Source organism: Solea senegalensis, linkage group LG7, assembly GCF_019176455.1.
Source record: "Solea senegalensis isolate Sse05_10M linkage group LG7, IFAPA_SoseM_1, whole genome shotgun sequence".
NCBI classification, from domain to species: domain Eukaryota; kingdom Metazoa; phylum Chordata; class Actinopteri; order Pleuronectiformes; family Soleidae; genus Solea; species Solea senegalensis.
Window position 1 is genome coordinate 10,491,774 of NC_058027.1, and position 21,799 is coordinate 10,513,572.

At 40.0% G+C, this 21,799-nt stretch overlaps 1 protein-coding gene across 3 annotated transcripts; it reads left to right on the forward strand.

The window, feature by feature from the left end:
• Nucleotides 1–3,756: 3,756 nt before the first annotated feature.
• Nucleotides 3,757–21,771, forward strand: bbox1 (butyrobetaine (gamma), 2-oxoglutarate dioxygenase (gamma-butyrobetaine hydroxylase) 1). Of its 3 annotated transcripts, XM_044030072.1 has the most exons (9): nt 3,757–3,774; nt 3,936–4,089; nt 5,006–5,426; nt 6,006–6,120; nt 16,060–16,258; nt 17,117–17,222; nt 17,365–17,561; nt 18,370–18,536; nt 20,253–21,771. In XM_044030072.1, the coding sequence occupies exons 3-9, from the start codon at nt 5,022–5,024 to the stop codon at nt 20,411–20,413; spliced, it is 1,350 nt and encodes a 449-aa protein (XP_043886007.1). In that variant the 5' UTR covers nt 3,757–3,774; nt 3,936–4,089; nt 5,006–5,021; the 3' UTR covers nt 20,414–21,771. The 3 variants fall into 3 exon arrangements, with proteins under 3 accessions (XP_043886007.1, XP_043886009.1, XP_043886010.1); XM_044030074.1 differs by lacking the exons at nt 3,757–3,774; nt 3,936–4,089 and adding an exon at nt 4,100–4,336; XM_044030075.1 differs by lacking the exons at nt 3,757–3,774; nt 3,936–4,089 and adding an exon at nt 4,100–4,328.
• The last annotated feature ends 28 nt before the right edge of the window (nt 21,772–21,799 follow it).

The following is a 21,799-nucleotide window of genomic DNA, read 5'->3' on the forward strand; positions in this document are numbered from 1 at the left end:
AAGAGGGAAGACCTACTTTGTCTTCATTCATTTTAAGTTGGCGCTTATCAAGGGCGCTGCTAGACATTTGGGACCCCAGGACTCCAAACCCCCCCCAACCCCACATACACACACACACATACACACACACACAAAGCCAAATACATTTCTATTTTGTCATTCCATGTATGTTTTATAAAATAGAACATTTCTTTTTTGAACTTCGTCAAGTAATTTCCACCCATTTACTCCCCTCGGCCTACCATGTGTCCCATGGAAGAAAGTGTTACCACACTTCTGGGGCTGGTAAGTATTCTTCCATTTGGTGTTGTAATACTATTCTAGTACAACGCATAGTTATGTGAGCAGAGGAGAAAATTGATTTATTGGCCGTGTACATCTGACTCTGCCTCCATAAGTGGCGCTGTATCTCTCTATGAGCCAGTGCTTACTGAATCAGTTTCCTATTGACCTTTACATCACAGAAAAACAAACGAGTAGATGGATCATACTGTGGTTCTGCAGTGTTTCCCCTATCTTTACCGTATATTGGGGTTTATGGAGTTATTGATCTAAGTGAGGATATTTCATTTGTACAACCTACAGCCAGACACAGAGAGAAGAGGACAACATGTCGCGTCACAAAGTGATTCTGGCGAGGCAAAAGTTAGCTCTGCTGCTAGTAGTAGCCAGAGTATCTCTGCTGCTGCTGGTTCAAGCACAGAACAGAGTACACGCATGGAGCAGAGCAGTAGTCTACCTGCTGCACCTCCTCCCTCCGAGAAGCAGCACAAATCCAGTCACCGTAGGGTGACAGAGAGGAAGTATTCCTCCTGGCTGTACAGAATCGATATTGGTTTGTTCATAAAAAAGAAATACATAAGGAAACAAATAAAACACAGACAGATAGATGGATCGATAGAGGCAATGCAATTCTGACTTTTGTACCATATTTTGTGGATAAAACCATTGCAAATAGTTGTTAGTAGTTGTAAATAGTTGTAAGTAATTGTATCTGTAATTTGTACAAAAGAGAAAGATAGTGTTAAATTGTAATTGTTGGAGAGAAACATTGTCAGAGTGTTCTAAAGTATTGTTTTTAGATAGGATTCCTGTTTGTAAGTAATTGTTCTGTTGAGTTATGAGTTAAGATAAGAACAGATAAGAAAAGTTGTTGTAATTGTTGTAATTGTAATTGTTGGAGAGAAAACACACAGTCAAACCAAAATCATGTGTTTTTTAATGGCCACATGCAGCCTAAGAAATGAACAGTAAGTGAAGCTCCCAACCTGCGTCGACAATGCACTGCTACCACATGAATGCCTGATTAATGACTAAGCAGATTTACAGGTTTTCTTAATAGCATGCTCAGTGAGTGTTGAAGAGTTATTACTTTTGGCCACAAGACCATCAGTTTAATTGTTGCCAATTAAAAAAAAGTAGTTTGTATTACAAAGGTTTGATTTGTTTATTTATCTTATTGGTCTGCATTATATGAAACCGTATAAAAAAGGTCATTGTCAAATAGCAGAAGTCACACTGTAGAGTGCATGTCTGGCCTTTGTTGCTGGTAGCACACTGAATTACGAGCTACCTTTAAATGGACCACCTGTTTTTAGTCACCTCCTGCTATCAAATTACAAGCCAAGTTTATTTCAAAGGGAACAAAAATACATGTGACCATCACCTGTTGAATAATGTGAACTGAAAAACCTTGGTTGAACCTATTCGTAGAAAGTGCTTCAAGGTGAATCTCAATGTGCTTTTAAATGCAAACCTGTATTTTAAGAACTAACACACTAACAGTATTTTAAACCCACAATTATGCTCAGTGTGTGCATATCTTTCCAGTGGAAACAGCAGACATTACCCCATCAGCTACCTCTGCAGAGTCCTGCTCTCAGTTTTCCATTACATTAGTGATTATTCAGGTTTGTGACCTACATAAATTAATCTTGATCAGAACCATTTTTACTGGTAAGAAAACAGTTAAAACAGGTTTATCTTCAGATTTATTGTATAACTAAAATGTCCGGAGGTGAATGATTGTGTTACATAAGCCAAAGTCTGCAGTTTGCATCAGTCTGACTCACATTGCACAAAAATGCATCACTGCTCGTCTCGAATGAATCTAGGTTTTAGATGTCGACTAAATTGCTGAGTGCAAGAACTAAATTGCAATGGACAGTGACATGCAACCCCTCCTCACTCTTCTCTTTTTCCACAGTTAATGAGAAAACAAAAAAAAATCAAAATCAAACATCAAATCAAAAAAGAATTGACTTGGTGAACCTTAGCTGTCCACCAATCAAATCCATATGAATATACCACAACTTAAATTTGTATACAGAGAGGATTCCTGGTACAGTTCACATGCAGACAGACTGACCAAGAACCCTGACCATACTGACCAAGTACAATAAAGGTCTTTGAGTTTATATCATGAGAGTCCACATCAACACAAGTCATGTCAGGACATCTGGAGCCAGATGTGTTTCCCAAACCTTTTATATAAGGACCACTTGATGATCGCAAACTCTAGGGACCCAATTCACAAGACAAATCATTACAAGAGCAAATTAGTGCAAATCACTCACCCTTTGAGACTCATGTCAACCATGTTATACACTAGGGCTGAACGATTTTGAATAAATACAGTACCTAATTCCGATTAATCTGATAAATATTCTCATTTTCATTCGGGAAACCTATAATGATTACTGTGTGATATTTGTGCATATCTGTGCAAAGCAAATATATTATCTTCAGTCTGTAGAATAAGATGTGTATAGATCAAGACAATAATTAATCTAAAATTATATTTTGATTGCGCCTCCTGCAATTTAAGAAATTGCAGTAGGCTATATAGCGATTTTGATAAAATTTCGATTAATTGTTCAGCACTATTATACACTGGGTGACACTATGTGCCTGGTTAATAATTGGTAACTAAATAGTCCCTACTATTCAGCTTTTTGGCAGCATCTGTTTTATATGTTTATCCTGTTACCCTCATTCAGGACCTTATACATGTAGGGTCAACATGCGTACAAAACAATTACAAGAGTATACATATATATATACATATGTATATGTATATATATATTTAATGGATGTTCATGGGAAACTCAAACAGAAAACAAATCATCAGTCAACATTTCACCATCAAAACACATTCAAATAATTTTAATCTTAATATTGACCTATGTATTTTGTTTGATGTATACATTGTGGAGCTCCTGACCACCATCTGCATGATTTTATGTACTGCACGTCTGATTGCATGACTGTAAAAGCTGATAAAGCGCACCGTGTAATGTCAACCTGACTTTTTGCCTCCTCACCAAACCTAATCCCTGTCAACAATTGAACAAAGAATAACAAATATTAACTGATTAAAATGTATACAATATATATGGTGTATATATGCTGAGTTCAGTCCACAATATCACATTACATATGTTATATGTTATATGTGTATATATGTATGTATATACATATATATGTTATACCACTTTTAACATATTTAATTTTGATATATATATATATAAATATTCTGCAATCTGCAACACAAATACAGCTACAAAACTACAGTATCAGTGATACTGTCATTGACACATCTACTCTAATGTACAGCGGTTGCAAAGGTGACTGAGCTGGCGTTGTCACTTACCCTTTGAGACTCAGGTCTATCATGTTATAATTTGGGTGGTGCTGTTTTTCTGGTTAATAATTGCACTAGGAAGCAGTTAAAAATCTCACCTCAGGTGTGTGTTGGCATCATTTGGACTGAAGGTATGACTTTTGTTTTCACAGATGGCTCATTAAGGTGTTTAGTGTTGACTCTGAAGTACATGTGTTTGGTGATAATAATAGTATTACAATTATTGCAATAACATAATAATAACACAAAAATAAGTTAAATACATATGTAATAACTATTTTCCTAATTTTAGCCTTTGCACTGAGGAGAGAGGAGAAGCTTTGGCTGTGCCACGCAGCTCAGATTCCTGGTTGACCTTTCACCCACTTTCTCGCTGTCTTCGGTTCACACATGCAAACATAGACCCACCCAGCGTTTGTGTTGACGGACCGACAAAAGCTTTACAGGTAACATGACTTGCTCTCGGATACGTTGACTTTGAACTTTCCTCTGTGAGCTGTAATTAATAGATGAATGAAGACAGACTGGTCAGAGCAGACGCTGACAGCTCAAATACTTCCTCATGGGCAGTTTGTTATGAAGCTAGTCAGCTAACAAAGAGTTAGCCCTTTCGTCAGAGCGATAGGTGATTTAACTGTCTGCGCTTCAGACGTCAATGACACCGTGCTAAGAGGAGCTGCTGCTGGTAATATCGTATGTCATTTGTTTACCTGTACATTGTAATGGCTGTTTAATTATGTTACCTCTTTGAAAATGTACTATGATGATGATAAATTGTATATTCATCCATAACCAGGAAGAGCATTTGCTTGGTATAGATTGTTTTTTAAATGTCTGAACAGTAAAAAATAGACTTGATTTGACATGTTTGTTCGTTTTTTAATTCACACCACATTTGGAGGTGGTTTGAAATGCAATCCAAATCAAGTCTGAACACTTAGGCAGCTCAAACTCGATTTCAAACTGTCTTCTTCAAATTATTTCTATGGAGTGTAAACACGGTTTGTGTCCATTACGTTGCATTACAATCTTGGTTCTTATCTTGTCTCCTCGACTCATTCTCTCCTTGTTTCCTTCTCCAGTCTTTCCTCCTTCTCAGCTCCTTCTTGTACCATCTCATTCTTTTCTTCCTTCCATCCTACCTTTCCCTTCAAATTTTCCTTTGCATGGCTCATAATGTAACATATTAAAAATTGACAAAAAATGCTGAGAGAAGTGCTAGATCTCACCCTCCTTGCACAATTATTTGTTTACTTATGTATTTTACATAAGTAAATGTAGCTGGGTTAGAGCACTCCTAAACTTTTTTTTTATTATTATCCCTCTCTTTCTTTCTTTCTTTCTTTCTTTCTTTCTTTCCAGAGTTAATAAACCAGAAATGTGGACGAGCACATTGGCACGTTTCGCCCGGCCTGCCCTGCAGAGGAGCACCGCTGCCGTGACCTGCCAGGTTCTGAAAGCGTGTTGCAGATCGGGGCCGGCTGCAGGTCGTCTGCCCCCGAGTTTGACATCAGTGCAGCTTCGAGGGCAACAGTCTCTGGTGTCAGCCTCCCATCCTGCATCTCGCCAGTTAGTGAGACATGCCCGGGCTCTGGATCAGGAGAGGCTGGTTGAGGTGGAGTGGGAGGATGGAGGTCACAGTTCATACCCATTCACCTGGCTAAGGGACAACTGCCAATGTCCGCTGTGTACTCTGCAGTCAGCTCAGGCCCGGGTGCTCCTGATGTGTGATCTTGATATTCACGCAGGGGTTGACACTGTGGAGGTTACCAAGGACAACAAGGTAGGCTGTTGCCATTATCTCTGTTTTTTGGCATTAAACACACTGTATGGATCATCGAGGATGTGATGGATCACTGAGCATCTGGTCTGTCTTACTGTTGTCAGATCTCATTTTGTCACATTATAGTGGGAACATTTGTCAACTAACTGGTCAATCCACAGCAAATTAATCTGCAATTATTTGGATTTTAGGCAATGCCACTTTAAGCTCACTGTTAAGGAGAATTGACTGGTTTTCTGTGTTTTGTAGTACATTGTAAATTCAATGCAGTAAGTTTCCTTTATTGATTTCCGCCTCTTGTACAATGGGAAAAAAAGCACCTGTACACTGGCCTTACTGGCAATTTGCTACTGCTACGCGTCTTAATGACTATAACCAAACAGGAACTGCAAGGGACACACAAGTTATCTATTGCTTCTTAAAAATACATTTCTTCTTACAAAGCATGAAGACCAATCTTCTTTCTGTTATGTTGAAATCCTACATTGTCTAAAAAAAATGAGAATACCCGATTTATATTTCAATTCTGTTCCATGACTTATCAAAACAATTTTGAAGACTAAGATTCTTGTCTCATAGGTGTCTATAGTGTGGCCAGACCAGCACACCAGTGTGTTTGACCCAGAGTGGCTGAAGAAACGATGTTTCTCTTCTGCTGCCAGACAGTCACTGCAAGAAGAGCTTTTTCTCAATGGTGAGTGAGGCTTTTATGTTTTTCATTTAACGTGTGATGCACAAGAAAGTATTTTTACTTCATGGATTAGTGTTGTGAACCTCCACATTTATTATGGGTATTCTTTGGGACACAGTTGAATCAAGATTAAACAGAATGGAGAAGATAATGCAGTCACATGCTCCAACAGTCACCACCATTGTCAGAACTACAATACAAAAGGTGTGAGAAGGTGGAAGTTGGTGCTCAGTCACCATGTAGGACATGAGGGTCCAGCGATACACTAAGGGCAGCTAATACGACTTTAATTCTAATATACAAGCATGAGATTTGCCAGCATCCTCATGGCAAGCCACAATATAAGATGCCAAGCCATGATGACAAGCTTCCATTCGTGTCTCACAGCAGAGCAAGGCTGCACTGCTGTGGTCCTGTTTGGTAGCAGGGTTGACCACAGCCAGCCTGTGACCGTCTCCCTATCCTCAGATGTGTATTTGATGGCTAAACATGTAAGTCTGAACAACAGAGCTGAAAAAAGCTGTTTTTGTAGCTTCTATTTGAACCCATGTGGTCGGGAGTTGTAATGTCAGTGTACTGTGCATTCATCATATTTCACATATTTTTGCAAAGGAGTGTATTTGAATAGGTTTTGCTGGAATCAGTAAGCCTTAGTTGTAATGCACAACATTAAAATGATCTAAATTAGGTGTGTTTATTAAGCCGTATGTGTTTTTCAGGCTCTTCAATGAAAATGAGTGGAGAGAATTATGATGCCCCCCCCCCTTCTCTGTAACTTTACAGGGTTTTTAAAAGAAATAGGTTTCTCTATGGATTAGACTAGACTAAACTTTTCTCTACAGACTAGAAAGAGAAGTCATTTTACAATACATTTACAATGACCCAATACACTTAACAATCTGCCAGACAGCAGAGGAGTCAGTTCAACTGTGGAACAAGGTAGCGGAACTTCAGTGGAACGGGGGGGGACTAAAGTCAGTTTGTGTACACACACTTGGTCCTGAAGGACCCACAGGGCTGAGTGGCTGCTGCTCAGACTGATAAAGGTTTTTTTTTGTCATGTGTGTCTCTATGTAATCTCAGAATTCATGTTCACACAATACAAGTTGACATACACACCCAAAAAACAGGAGAAAACAAACTTAATCCTCCAAAAGATGGCTGATGAACGTCTTTGATCTCCTGAGGCTTTTGCTGCAGAATATTATTCTACCTCTCCTGACTTCTTCATGATAGTAACTCACTGAAGCATAGTCCACAGTTTGAATTTCTGTTTCCGTTTTCATGCAGTGCACCTAGGATTTACAGGCCCACGTCTGCCTGTTAAAGTGCTCTCAGCAGCGAGAGTATAGTGCACACAGGACACCGTGAGGTCAATATCATAATTGGAGCTTTGGGGATATTATTCATCCAGCACCATACCTCCTGTTTTTATGTCTGGAATGATGTTTTTTCTTTTGCTTTTGCCGTTTCTATGGAGTTGTGTAACTCAAACCCCAGAATGTAGTTCAGCACTGGCTATTATTGGACTACGACATGAACATATTAGCTCTTATTAGCTCTTACGTTATACTTTGCGAAGAAAACTTTTTTCAATGTGTTATGGATGAATATTGAATTTGCGGTTTTCACAACTTTGGGAATATTTTTTTAAGGAGCAGGAACATGTTGAAGTCAATCTTAGAATACACTTCGTAATCCTGTTTGTCATTATTCTTGGACATTTGGTTTTATTTTACTGTATTGAGACAGTTCAGACAGTACTGGCAGGTGTTTATTTTCACGTCTATTCAAAGGTGTTGGACGCAGATGGAATTTGTCAGCTGATTGTCTTTGCATGTCAACAACATTGAATAGAGTTGTAGTTTATTAGGACATGAAACGTTTAAGCCATTGCTCCTTCTGAATGGCTACATCTGTTTTAATATGACTGCCTTATTCATAGTGCTTCTGCCACCTCCATATGGAAAACCTATTTTAGACTGAGGGTCAAGAAAAGATCCGCACGTTATCTTAGTGGAGTGGAAAAACTCAGGCTCACCAGTATTTCCTTCCTTCCCTGGGAATGAACAAATCCCTGAGCCTGTAGGTATGTGTAACCAGGAATTCAAACTGCCTGGCGTCAAAACTCAGCAGCACTTACAGACTTTTTCCTACTAAATCGTTAATGGCTAATATCCCTATTTTGAGTCATACCTATTTCTTTTGGGATGAATCTAGTGTGACCAGCATGTCACATGTGCAACAACGAACAGAACACATTGTTTATGATCTTCCCAATGATTTGGTATCGTCCCCGAAACTCCCTCTAATGCCACGACAGGTTGACATTTGTGGTTCAGAGTGAAACGTCTTGGACATTTGCATTTCATGGATGGAAACAATGTGGTGCAGTCATCCAGTGACTTTGAGAAAAGTTGTAATCTGAGTCTGTTATCAAGCCAGATTTTGAATATGTTTTCCATCTACTAGTTTGGATTTTTGCCACATGTGGAGTATGATATAGTCCTAGTTCAGCCACTAGGAAGGCTGCAGACTCTGCTGTCTATTTTTGATTCTGTAGTTTGCATCTTTATTGACTCACTGTGATCTTATGCTCTCAGATTACTGTTTTTATCAAACACACCTTCATCTATGACTGAATCAATCCCGCTCGTCACACCTCCTTTACAGATACAGAATGTTCATAATCTTAAGAATTCATTGTGTCATTTTCTTGCTGGCATGTGAACTTTGAACCTGTCTCATCACTTTGTTCTCAGTGACACCAAAAGCCTGTGTCACCCACATCCTTATGTCTAATGACTGTCAGCGATTTACTAAAACAAATGCAAAACATTCCCAAATACATGGACCTCAGTTTTCTCTCTTTCAATAACAATTAGACGTTTAGACAGGACCATTAGAAAAAAAACAGGATTTTTGTGGTTAAATGTATTACAGATAGATCCTGAGAATAGAGGGGGTTACAATCTCTGCACACCCATAGCACCTGTGATGTAAGTACATAGTGTCATATGTAGACTTAGTCATCAGTTGTCTACTTCAAAGTAAGATATATGCTTCTACATACTTGATTGAACTAAGGTTGCATGTGAATATGCAGCCATGATTTAAATCGAGGAAAATAACAGCAGATATGGAGGCAGTCAAGCACAAGAAGGTGCTGCTGATGAATGACACATGTGAAACACAGGTTTCACAGCCCAAAGCTTACTCACTCACTCACTCACTCACTCACTGAAACAATATTCACTTCACCCAGTCGTTTTCAGCACAAGGCCTTCATCTGGAATTTTTTCTTTTTACAGAATGAGTAATACCACATAAACACCATATAATGGCTGACTCTTAACCACTTAACCATTGACTAGACACATATGCTGTGCTGATTCAGGAGCTGGATCCTGTGAAATCATTCATTTTTGGACTGAATTGGTTGTAAGTGAAGCTTCTTGTTCCCATATTTGGAAGGAAACTGAAACCTGCTGTTGTCAGTTGTGATCTAAAGTGAAGCATCACAGTTCACACTCGACGGAAATCAATGAAGTGTAATTTCCAGGTGTTAGATACTATCTATTCATTGTTCCATTATTTTGAGGCAGAGCCATAAATGCCCACTATTAATGTCACTTACAGGCCTTTCTAAATCTAAACTCACAAAAAAATGGCTTTACAAGTAGTACATACACAGAAAAAGGGTTAGATAGGGTTAAATATTCCACAGACAGTCTTTCTAACAAGTATAATTGACAGCAGTCAGTAAAGATCAAAGGTGTAATGAGTTTTCTCTTGGTGTACTGTAAGAGCTGACTCCTCCCTTTCTCTGATGCACCAGGAAACTGGCTGGCTGGTTTGCCTATTTAGTGTATTTTTATTGTGATGATGCACCCATACAAACACACTTATGGGTACCATAATACATTTCTGCCACTAAACTCTCCTAAATGTTTCACACGGGACCTTTAATCAATTTTGGCTGTATGGAAATTTCCATGAAATTGTCAAAACTCTGACAAAGGCCATACACGCCACAAATATGAGGTGGAAAATATTCCATACTAGTGTTCACTGTAGCCGACTGCGACGACACTCCTTGTGGTCTTCCGTAATACATTTTGATGCTGTGCAGACAAATTATCTCAGAGCAAATTTGACAAATAGAACATTTCTGTTTTTCTGACCCAAAACACCATAGATTGGTTTTTAATCCATAACACGGCTGCCCAAGAAAGAGGAAACATTAGACCCAGCTTTAAACATTACTTCACAAGCTTTTAATTATTTAAAAGTTCAGATGGAAAAGGTTTTGTTTAGCAGCTTCTAGCTTTTGATAATTTCCACATTTGCTCTGCCAACGTTCACGAAGATCTTTGCTTAACTCTGTCCTGAACAGAAACACAGTGATATATAGAAGTATAACATAATATACATTATCCTTTGGTGGTTATATACTGTACAGTATGTTTTGGAGCATAAAAAAAAAAGAAAAGATAAATGGTGTTATCTTTTTAAAAATCATGACACAGTTGAGATACATTTTTATGTATTTTATACATTACTTTTATTATATATTATAACTTGCATATGTTGTTTTACAGAGAAGGTTTCACCTTTTATGTCAGTAGTGTCGGTACACATGCTAAAAGGTTTGAGTGCTTTAGTATGTACATTCTGCCATGTATTAAAGAAACAAGCGTTTCTTTATGGACATTTGCTGTTTTGAATACCTACTGTATATATCAGTTGGTATTCCATAGAAATTGGGATGTTAGTGTAAACTTCCTGATGAATTAGTCTCTCAAACAGACTGACTCAAGTTCGGACTTTTCTCCATTAAGTCTGCTGACTGATTCCATAATTACGCCAAGTAGCAGAAGATTTGTCAATGCCCCGTCTGGCTGGTGTTTCCCCTCTGCCATCTGGTCTGAATTTAGCCTTGTATGTCATCACTCGTCAGTTGAAGCGATGGCTTTTGGAAACATAGCAGTGGAGGCCCATCATCAGCGGAAAAACTAGCACGTCCCTCCGAACCTGACCATCACTTCACACGCCATGCAGGACCAACCTTTCAAACACATTTTCTTACACCTCGATGCCGTGTTGTGTTGTCAGTCTGAAAGGTATTTGAAGAATCCACACTATACACGATTACTTGGGCATTTTCATTTGCCAAATGAACATTTATCACTGTGCAGTGTGCGATTAATGTGTGCGACTGCTGAGCGTTTGTCAGCGGTAATGGTGGTCATACAAAACCTTTTCACATATCAGGTCTCTTTCCAGAAAATTTCATTCCTGTAACTCCTTATCCCTTTACCTTGTCAACTTTTTTTTTTTTTTCACATCAGACTGCATGGAAAGCTTGGTCGATTATAGTGATTGGAGTTTTGATGGCTTTGGCAAGCCAGACCTGCTTGGCTTGTCTAACAATACTGAAGGCAATATATGAGTATAAATTGGCAAAAGAGACATAATTTGACAAACGACTGCAGGGCTCAGTAGAATTTTGGAAAACCCTAAACTTGCTGATGGAGAGAGTTTGGATTAGTGTGTGAAGGGCCTGTAGTTCTTTAGTGAGAAAACACTGCACACTCTGTCCACACCAAACTCAGAGCAGAGGTGGGCTGCCCTGCCATCCAAGCTTGTCTCATAAATAAAGGTGCTGTTGTGGAATTAGTACTCGGTGGAGTGAGTTTCCTGAAGCTCCACTGAAACAAACACACACTCTAAAAAAAAAAGAGAAAAGAAATGCGTATTGATGAAGACGATCAGTATTTGCACTCACTCAGTTTGGCACAGTCTAAAACTTTCATGAAGTCTTGCAATTACTGCCACAACAATACTGTTGTTTACAGGTGGACCATGCAGTGCCACAGCTTGTATTTGACTTTGCTACATTGTTTAATCCTCCCTCAATAACCATAATATCTCAAAATAAAACTCTTCAGACACCATGCTGGCAGTTGGCACTAATTTGTTTTAATTTTTTTATAGAACTTGACATAAAAACAACTTTTAATGTTTTATTGCATGGTGTGAATAATGAAGTCAGCCAAACAGTTCTTTATTCAGCAGTGGAGTATAGCAGTGAGTGATTCTTAAGTAGTACTTTAATATGTTCTTTTTCTATAGCTTCTCAATGATATACAATATGGGATCTTTAGTTTGCCAAGAACTAGTCACTGACACAGTGAAATAAATGGAGTAATAGTCCAATATTTCCTTCTGAATTGTTTGGAGTAGAACTATAAAATAGCAAAACATAGAAACACCAAGGTGGAGAACTTGTGCTCCAAATATACTTGAGCACTAGAGTGTTTTATTTCGGGATTAAACAGCTGCTGAAATAGAGAAATGTTATTTTATTCCATTTTGTGAAAATCTCTAAAGTGTGCTCCGTGTATAAACAACAGCTTTGATCCGATTTAAAAAACTTTTATTAAGTTGTTTTTCCATCCTTTTGTCTGTCTGGCTCTGTGTCGTCTGTCCTCTGTGCATTACATCAGCAGACCAATGAAGTGAGCCGATCCAAGCTCAGTGATAAAACCAAGTCCAAACAAAAGTTCTGTGGATAAATACGGTGATTGAAGCCGAGCTTTGAAGGGGCTCCCAGCTGCAGGGGAGAGCGTCGCAGCCCTCCGAGTTTAAACAGAGCACAGTGAGTGAGGGAAGAGCCAAACTGCCAAGAGATGCCTGACAGCCACAGGAGCCATGGCTTCAGGTTTCCTCATCTGGAAAAGCCACTGTAACAGACCACAAACGAGGGGGAAACGGGGGAGGGAATTATGCACATATACTATCTTGTCAGACTGTCAGAGTTGTCCCTTCATGCACATGCCAGCGCAGTCCTTCCTGTGAAAACCACAGTGGTTTTAATACAAATCAGATCTCGCCAGAAACTCAGAGCCGTCTCAGTTTGTCACTCCCTGACCGTTTTTTCTATGTAAATCCATAAAACACATGCTTATTCTGATATTGCTCCTGATGAATGTGTTGAGTATTGGACCTACATGCTCAGGTTTACTGAGGACACGGAAGCCTATGTAGCCAATCTTCTAAAATGATTCACTTTTAATTTCTTATTCATTTTCTTAAATTTTTCCTGCTCTTTTCCTTTTTTTTTTTGCCTTACTTTAATATTTTTTACTGTGGCATAGATAGTTTAAGTCATTATTCACTTCTCCATAATTAGTCAGTTTCCTGTGTCACAAGTTTAAATCTAAATCCTCAGAAAGCCCTGCGGTGATGAAGTATTCAGATCATTTACCTGGCGACTCAGCTCTAATCAGTATATTCAATAGATCCATTGATCTGTGAAAGTCGTAATGATGGAGACTCACACGGTGAAAATGATACCAGCCTCCTTTAAAGTAACTGTGGTCATGAATTAGCAGTGGATAAACAGATTCCTCAGAGGGGAAGTAAAGCAGACACAAATGTGCCTCAAAACTGTTCTTAAATGCATCGCTTTTAAATCTACGTAAAACCGTGAAGGATGTTCTTCATCTGTTCTAAATTTAACCAGATTTGTATCTGCCACATTTCCACATGACAAGGCCTTTAATTGTTTTTAATCTGCAGCCAGCGTGAGCTGACAAGAGATAAAAAAACCAAAAAAAACAATATCATCATTATCCTTCACATCTAACACTTGATCAGTCTTCCCAGTTAAAAGGCAGCAAGTGTGAGGAGATGGTTACATGATTAGGAGGCAGATGTTCATGCAATCTTCACTCTTGTTTTTGTTCAGCCCTGACCACCGCGGTGTGACCTCACTCGACGGCAACAAAACGTGATGCGTTTTCCCAACGAGGATGGAGCTGAACTGCAGCCAGGGCTGCACAGCTGATGTATACGCACACTCTACAGCCAAAGCTCTGTAGCCTCTGTTGTCACGGCTGACACCGTAAACTGTGTTGCTGATACACCGCAGCCCCCGTGTACGACGTCTGAGTCCAGTTTCACGGGAGTAATTGTAACATTTTGGCTTGACCTTCGGCCCAGTTTCTCAGTCTTTCTTTGTCTTTGTTTGCCTCCACCCTCTTGTCAGGTTTTAACAAGCAGGGGGTTCTTGACCCTTTGAACTGTGCAGCCAGAAACTCATTGTTTGTGGCAACAGCCTGGAGGGAGGTTTGTGACTCATGATGATCACTGTGTTTCTGACTGGTGCATGTGTGGAGCTCAGTGCCTCGCTGAAAAATGTGGACGGCATTGAAACTCCACATCTTGTTTCTTCTGCAAATCCTTTACACAATTCTTTACACTTAAGGTGATGATAAATTAAGCCTGGCTTTTAGCTGGTGCTTGTTTGTGATGCAGCCACATGGAAAGTTGTTGTCAAGTTGGTGGGCACTGAAAAGAGACGTAGAGGAGTCATAAACATCAGACAGGTACACAGTCCCCCCCCAGACACTGGTGCACGCACACATGTACACACACACACAAATGTACTTAGCAGCTGTTTCTGTGGAAGTCAGTGGAGAGAAACTGCATGGAAAACTGAGTGGAGCCAGCTGGGTGGAGAGCAGTGGGAAGATTTCTTTTTTTCCAACTCTGTCTGTCTGATGGAGACATGCTGATTTGACTCTGTGAGCAATTTATCTTGAAGTGTGCACACTATTACATGCAGTAGCAATTTGCAATGTTTATAGATGAAATGGGCTCTAATAAGCAGGTTGGCCAATCGTAGACTTGTACATTGATTGTTTCCCTTTTTTTGTAGCAGCGCTAGCCTAGCCTCGTCATCCTGTCACTACTTCTGTAATATGTTAAATTAACGCTGCTGTCAGTGAAATGTGAAATCAAGGAGTTTATATTTCCAGTCACCTCTGTCTGCCCGACTGTGAGCAGCTCAAATGAAATAGAAGAGGATGGATTTGATGTAAATATCTGGGGACGTACGATGGTGGAGGAATAAATAGTTAGATTTTGGCAGATGTGGATTCAGAATCAGTATTTCTTTTTGAATAAGCAGTGAAAAAGAGTGCAGTGCATTGACTCTGAAGCCAACTGAGTGACCTTGGCAGAGGTTTGCATTCTCCAAGTGCTTTCTCTATTTAAAATATGTGATACATAGGTCTATATTCTGATAGCTGTCGCTCATCCACAGTGTTTGCTCAGTGACATAAACTCTCTTTGGATTCTTCTGACAGTAAATCTAGGCGAAACCTTTCCATCCCACAACACTTTATCCACTCACAAGTCCCTGACAACAGTAAATATTTTCTATGTGACATTTTAACATCTCTTCCAGCAGAATATACACATTTGTGGCTTAAGACGTGTTTGGGTTAGAGCATGGTGTAACTCGGCATGACATTTAGACTATGATAAGTTACTGCAACAACAGCTTAAACAGGTACAGATTTAGAGTGGACAGGGGAAAGCTAAAAAACATCCGCTATCACGTAGCACCATTGCATGCATTAAACCAGAAGTATGTGTAATATCCTTAAAAGTGTTCACATATGTAACATGGAGTAATGCAGTGCGGCTTTTAGTAATAACAATAATAATAATAATAACATATTCTCTTTATATACAGTAGTTGTTTAAAAGGCACTTTACATCAGCCAGTAAAAACAAACTAAATAACCAGCTCAAACCTAGTGTAACTACTGTTATTTGAAAATAGCAGTCATCAAATAGTAGTAGAAGGTGGTTTTGTCCTCAAGTTTAAATGGGGAAGAGGGTACTTGACGTAATCCAGACTAGTAGGTGGAGCGAGTGGTGTTTAGAGCTGCTTTGTATTTGTATTGTATGAAGTCCTTGTACGCCAGGGTGTGTTTTGTTGTATGGCAAATGTTTGTTTGTCAAACAAAGCAGCTTACATGTCAAAACAAAGGTCTTTCTTCATCTTTCACAACCGTTGTGTTTGCATGTTTTATACTCGGCCAAAACCAGAACTCATGTGAGATGTCCTCATGTTTCTCATTTCAGAGCGTTATTATTGGGATTCCACGCTGTGTATTCCCACCGCTGACTTCCAGCAAGTCCTCCAGGATGATAACGCAGCACTAGCCTGGCTCTTGGCCATGCGCCGCTTTGGCGTCGTCTGCCTGAAGGGGGCTCCAGCGGAGCAAGGCCAAGTGGCCAGACTCTGTGAGAGGATTGGCTTTCTCAGGCTAACGTTCTATGGGTAAGACGGCATGACATTCATCCATTTTGCTCCAGTCTCCCTCGGCCAAGCCACTGTTTAATAATTTGACTCCACGCTAAATCTTGAGCTGTCGAATTTTCCAGCGATCCTATTTTGACTGGAGCAGAGCCCAGGCTGTTGTTAGTCAGGTTTAAAAACAAAGCTCATTATTTACATAATTTTCCAGGGAATTGAACAAGGCAGACAGATTTTTTTGATTTTAGGCTTTTCACCTTATAACTCGAAGTGTTTAGGAAAATGTGTTGAGGGTTCAGTTATCAGCAGCTTTGATTCATTTTGCCTCTATGGGTTAGGAAGCTTAGAGAGAATCTGTTGGCCCTTTCATCACATCAGAGTTCTCTCTTTTGACTTATTGCACTGCTGATTACTTGAGGATAGAGACAAGGAAAAACAACATAAAAGCATTCCAGCTTTTTTTTTTTTCCTCAGCTAGAGGAATTACCTGGTGCACTCAGTCAGAACAGAGGTTTGGAGCATAAAGGCTTTCCACTGCCAGCAGATGAGCTCATACTGCTGGAAGTAAGGACTGCAGACTGAAAACTAAAGGTCTGTCATTGGAGAAACTAGACTGTTTTACGAGTCGGGCATGCAAACAGAACATGGAAGATAACTTTAGCTCATTAGTGCTTTGCTGCTTCCGCATCTCAATGAAGGATCAACTTCAGAGGCTCCAGTCTAAGCATTCCTGTGAAGCTGCTCTGCTCCCCCCTCAGGGATTCCTGCAGAGTTCATCTCATCCTTTTTCTCCGCACAGCCTAATTGTTTCTGCTGATCTTCTAAAGTCAAAGTTAAATAATTAACGTGGGGTTTATTAATGAATATTATCTTTGTCCTCAGGCATACATGGCAGGTCCAGGACAAATACATGGCAAACAATTTAGCCTACACTTCAAAAAAGCTTAGTGTCCACACGGACTACCCTGCGTTAAACTTCCCACCAGGAGTGAGTAAAACTTTTAAAAAGATTTAAATGCACTAAGCAGGTGTCACTTGAGAGTTTTTTGTTTGAGCTGTTTTTATGTCCTTTAAATGAGCATTTGTGTGATGTGTGTGTGTGTGTGTGTGTGTGGGGGGGGCTACTGTAGGTGCAGTTCATACAATGCCTCTGCCCTGCTGTGGAAGGAGGGGAGAGTCAGTTGGTGGACGGTTTCCACGTAACGCAGCAGCTGCAGAGAGAAGACCCCGAGGCCTTTCAGATACTCACCTCGCTCCTCGTGAACTTCCAGGACGTAGGACGCGACTACTGCGACTTCCACCTGCTTTCTAAACACTGCATTATTGAGTAAGTGAAGAAGTAAGCTTCAGATTACACACACACACACACACATGCCTCTTTTCTTTTCTCATGCATACGTTCACTTTTACCATCTCCGTATGAAGATGAGATTCAGACGGTGCAAAAAGAACAGAAATGAAGATCTCACTAGTGAGCGTCTTAGTGCCATTTAAAATGGAACACTGCCATCTGCTGTTTGGAGTCATTATGTCCAGATACTTTCATGTGGAAGTGAAATGGCTGCATTATAATCGCCACATTTGACTCTGATGCTCCCGTATTTGACCACACGTTTTAACAGGAGCATCAAAATCACACGACATCTGCTGAAAAGAATAAACGGGAACTAATTAGACAAATGATTGTTTTGTTGTGTAGTTGATAAAGGATGAAAGTCAAAATTGTGCTGTTTGGTCTCCTGGGAGAGGATGATGATGAAGATGATGATGATAGAGAAGAGAAAAGCACCTAAAAACTGTTCTGTTTTGCAGTTTCCCATCTTCCTTCGATCACTTATGTGACTGTATAATAATAATAATAATAATAATAATAATAACTTTGATTTATAGAGCGCTTTTCACCAAACCCAAGGTCGCTGTGCAAGTCGAAAAAAGACAAATCAGAACAAAACACAAACAATCCAATGGCAAAAAGTGTCTCTGATTTAAACGACTGCAGAATTGTTGCCTGGCGAATAGCCAGAGGGTATTGTTCCCATTATATGAGCAATAAAAGTATTTTATGTTTTTACACAATTGGTCGAACAAAACAAGACATCATTTCAAAAATGTACTTCCTCCTCTTGTGTGAGCAGCGTGGATCGTGACGGCCGAGTTCACAGGATCAACTTCAACAACGCCACCAGAGATTCAGTGCTGGACCTCCCGCTGCATCAGGTCCAGCCCTTCTACAGAGCCATCAAGGCCTTCACAGACCTCATGGACCGACCGGAGAATGTGGTCTCCTGCAGACTGGAGTCAGGTCAGTGGGCGCTGGAAAAAAAAAAAAACCCTGTGAATATTCAGTGCAGCCTGAGGGAGACTTTCAGCAGATGAAACTGACGTGATGATTCATGAAATGTAGGTGGTGACGAGGAGTAGGAGTCACTCCTTTGTCATCGTCAAGGTCACTCTGACATCACAGAGTCGGCGCCGGCTCAGGTGGAAGCAATCAGTCAGCAGCCGACCTGCGGCGTCAGGTGACGGAGATGAAGTCGGAGCGTGTGAGATGTTCGGGTCATGAAGTTGTAGCAGGATGGATCCATTAGCAGCGAGACAGTGTTTTGACAGCAGTGGTCATTTCTCCTCCAGGTTCAGTCTCTTCACACTAAGCCGTTTGTACTTGTCGTCCAGAAGCTCCAAATTGATGATAACTGTTAAAGTCTTCAAAGTCCAAGAGGCTTCTAATCAAACAAGCTGCATTGTTTTATGGAGACGCAGATTATTTAGAAAATCAAATAAGAAATGGCAGCAGCTGCTGGTTTTTTCTCTTTTTTCTATTCCAACACTTTACGAATGTATTAATTAAGTAATATTTGGACACAACAAGAACAGTAGTTGTGTTTCCACTCGTCTAAATGTTTTCATTTTAATTCGATTCAAAGAACTCTATTTTTGCATGAGGAACTAACTTGATGACTTCAGTGACCTCTAGAAAACAAACACAGGACGCCTCCGCTCACACCATGTCAGAAAGAAAGTCAGCTTCTGCTTTTAAATATAAAACACACACACACACACACACACACACACACACACACACACTGAGTGTGTCCGGGCAACTGTCAGAAACATGGCGACAGTGGACGATGGCGTTCTTTCTTTTACGAAATAATAAAAACATATGGTCAGATTTGTATCCAAATGAACCCGAACATTTTTTACCTAGGGCTGTCAAAGTTAGGGCGTTAATTGTTGCGTTAAAATAATTTAACGCAGCAAGTTGTTTACTTCTGGTGTGACAGACGGACGGAGGTGAGGGACTGTTGGGCGGAAGGTTTCATTTTAAGAAGCGGAGCGACGGAACCAGCGATAAATCGCACGTTTTCTGAGAGCTACCTCCGCGTCACGGCACAATTTATTGACGACTGCCGAGTGTCAAACTAACCACTCGAGGCACCGATAGTGCCCGTAATATGCTGGCAGCTGCCCGGCGACTTCCATTGGGACGCTGACCCTGTGGTTGTCTGCTCTCTCTCTCTCTCTCTCTGTCTGAGTTTCCAAGGACATTCTCAGGTGCATTGTTTTGTTGTGACGTTAACGCATGTCCTCGTTGCATACAGGACGGCAGTCATCCATGTTGAGCCTTTATTTTAAGAGGACCTGGTTGGCACTTGTTGGGTCTGAGTCTCTTTGAAACCACTTAGTTCTATGTGTAGTTCTGTGTTTCAAAAGGAAGACACAGTTGAACATTCATTTAGTCATTAGAAGAACAGCAAACCTTTAATTGCGATTAATCTAGATTAATTCTTTTCAAAATGTGAGATTAATTAGGTTATTTTTTTGCAGCGTTCAGCCTGATATTGGTAATAACGCCATTAGGAGCTAAAGATCTGCAGTCAGCTGGTAACCTCACAGAGCTGATGCTCGCTGAATTAGCTTTCCAGTTGATCAAATATTTACCTCACTGACAAATGAAAAGTCTATACCAAGACAAGTGTAACTTTCTGTCTGATTTTTGGACGTTGCTGCGTTTCAGGTGACATCATGACCTTTGATAACTGGCGTCTGCTGCATGGGCGAAAGAGCTACATTTCCAGCCCGGACAGTTCACGACACCTGGAGGGCGCTTACCTGGACTGGGATGTGGTCATGTCACGCCTCCACGTTCTCCGTAACTCTGTCCACAAGGACAGTTGAGTTTCAGAAGCTACATTTAAAAAACAAAAGAAGAAGGAAACATTTAAGGGGAATTTAGTCACAGAGTCTGGAGTTGCTAAGATGAAAGGACAAAGTGCAAAGACGCTGAAATGTTCAGGTCATCACGTTTGTTAACTAAAGCTGTTTTATTAGAGTTTCAATGCGTACGTTTAGGTCCAGCGTGTCAGAAGTAAGGACATCTAATGAGGTGAGGCTGCTAAATGCTCCCTTTCCCAAGCACATCATGGTACGACGGTGGCCTTCGCATTCCACGGATGTCATTGCTCTTTCACAACTCTCCACTCTCCCACTCGGTGTCATTTCCTCCTCCCTATAACTGGGTTTATGATGGTGCCGCTGCTCCTCGTTCGCGTTGTTAAAATGTCAAAATGTGAAAACAAACCTTCCGTTCAGGCTCTTGTAGAAACGCGGCAGCAAGAAACTCTTGCCTCAAATTCTGATTTTAAGGCTTGGCGTCAACTGTTCTTTTTTTAAAGCTATTACACACTTATACAAACTTAAAGGTCTTATGAGTAGATTCAATTTCTGCCAGTAAACCCACCGAAATGTTACACGTTGAAATGGTGCAACGCCACACTGCAAAGATTAACGGGCATTAGTCAGTGATGTTTTCTTTTATCTGACACACAAGTCTTATAAGTCAAGTCGTCATTCCTGGCTTTGCTGTTCAAAATGTATTGCCATATTTATCAAAACAGGTTTTTACTATGTTCTATGGGAGATATGGTTTCTTTTTCCTCTTTAACATTGTAAGGATAACATTTGATTTCTGAATATTATTCACCGTCAGCCATTTTTCAAATATTTTAACACATTGTTCTGTTAAAATGTTAAACATTTAAAATATTACAGCAGTGTGTACCTACAGAGATTCCTTAGATGGTCCCCAAACCAATTTGGTGAATTTTTACAACCTTTTTAGTGAAGATTTATGTTTATGTTTTTAAATGACATCTCTTGGAAAGGTTTCATTTACCAGTACAAAATTGTATCGGGTGTTACAGCATATTATGGCCGTTAATTAGTCACTACATTATGCACAAAAACTGAGAAGTAACTTCAGACACAGTTTCACTGTAATTTAGATTTAATGTCGTTTACGCGGCACAGTAGCTGCACACGATGTGACATGGAGTATCTGCAAATGTAGTCTTCAATTTAGCAATTTAGTGTAACTAAGTGTAACTAAATTGCAGTCCCTCCATACATTTGAGCAGCATGTGTCCTTTGAATAATTGTCAAAGTTGTTTGGTACATTTCTTCTTTTGGTGGTGGAGACCGGAGTCGTGTGAGCTCACTACATGTTGGATCACCTGCGAATAAATCTTTAAGCTTGATGAAATGTGTCATTTTATTCCTCATAAA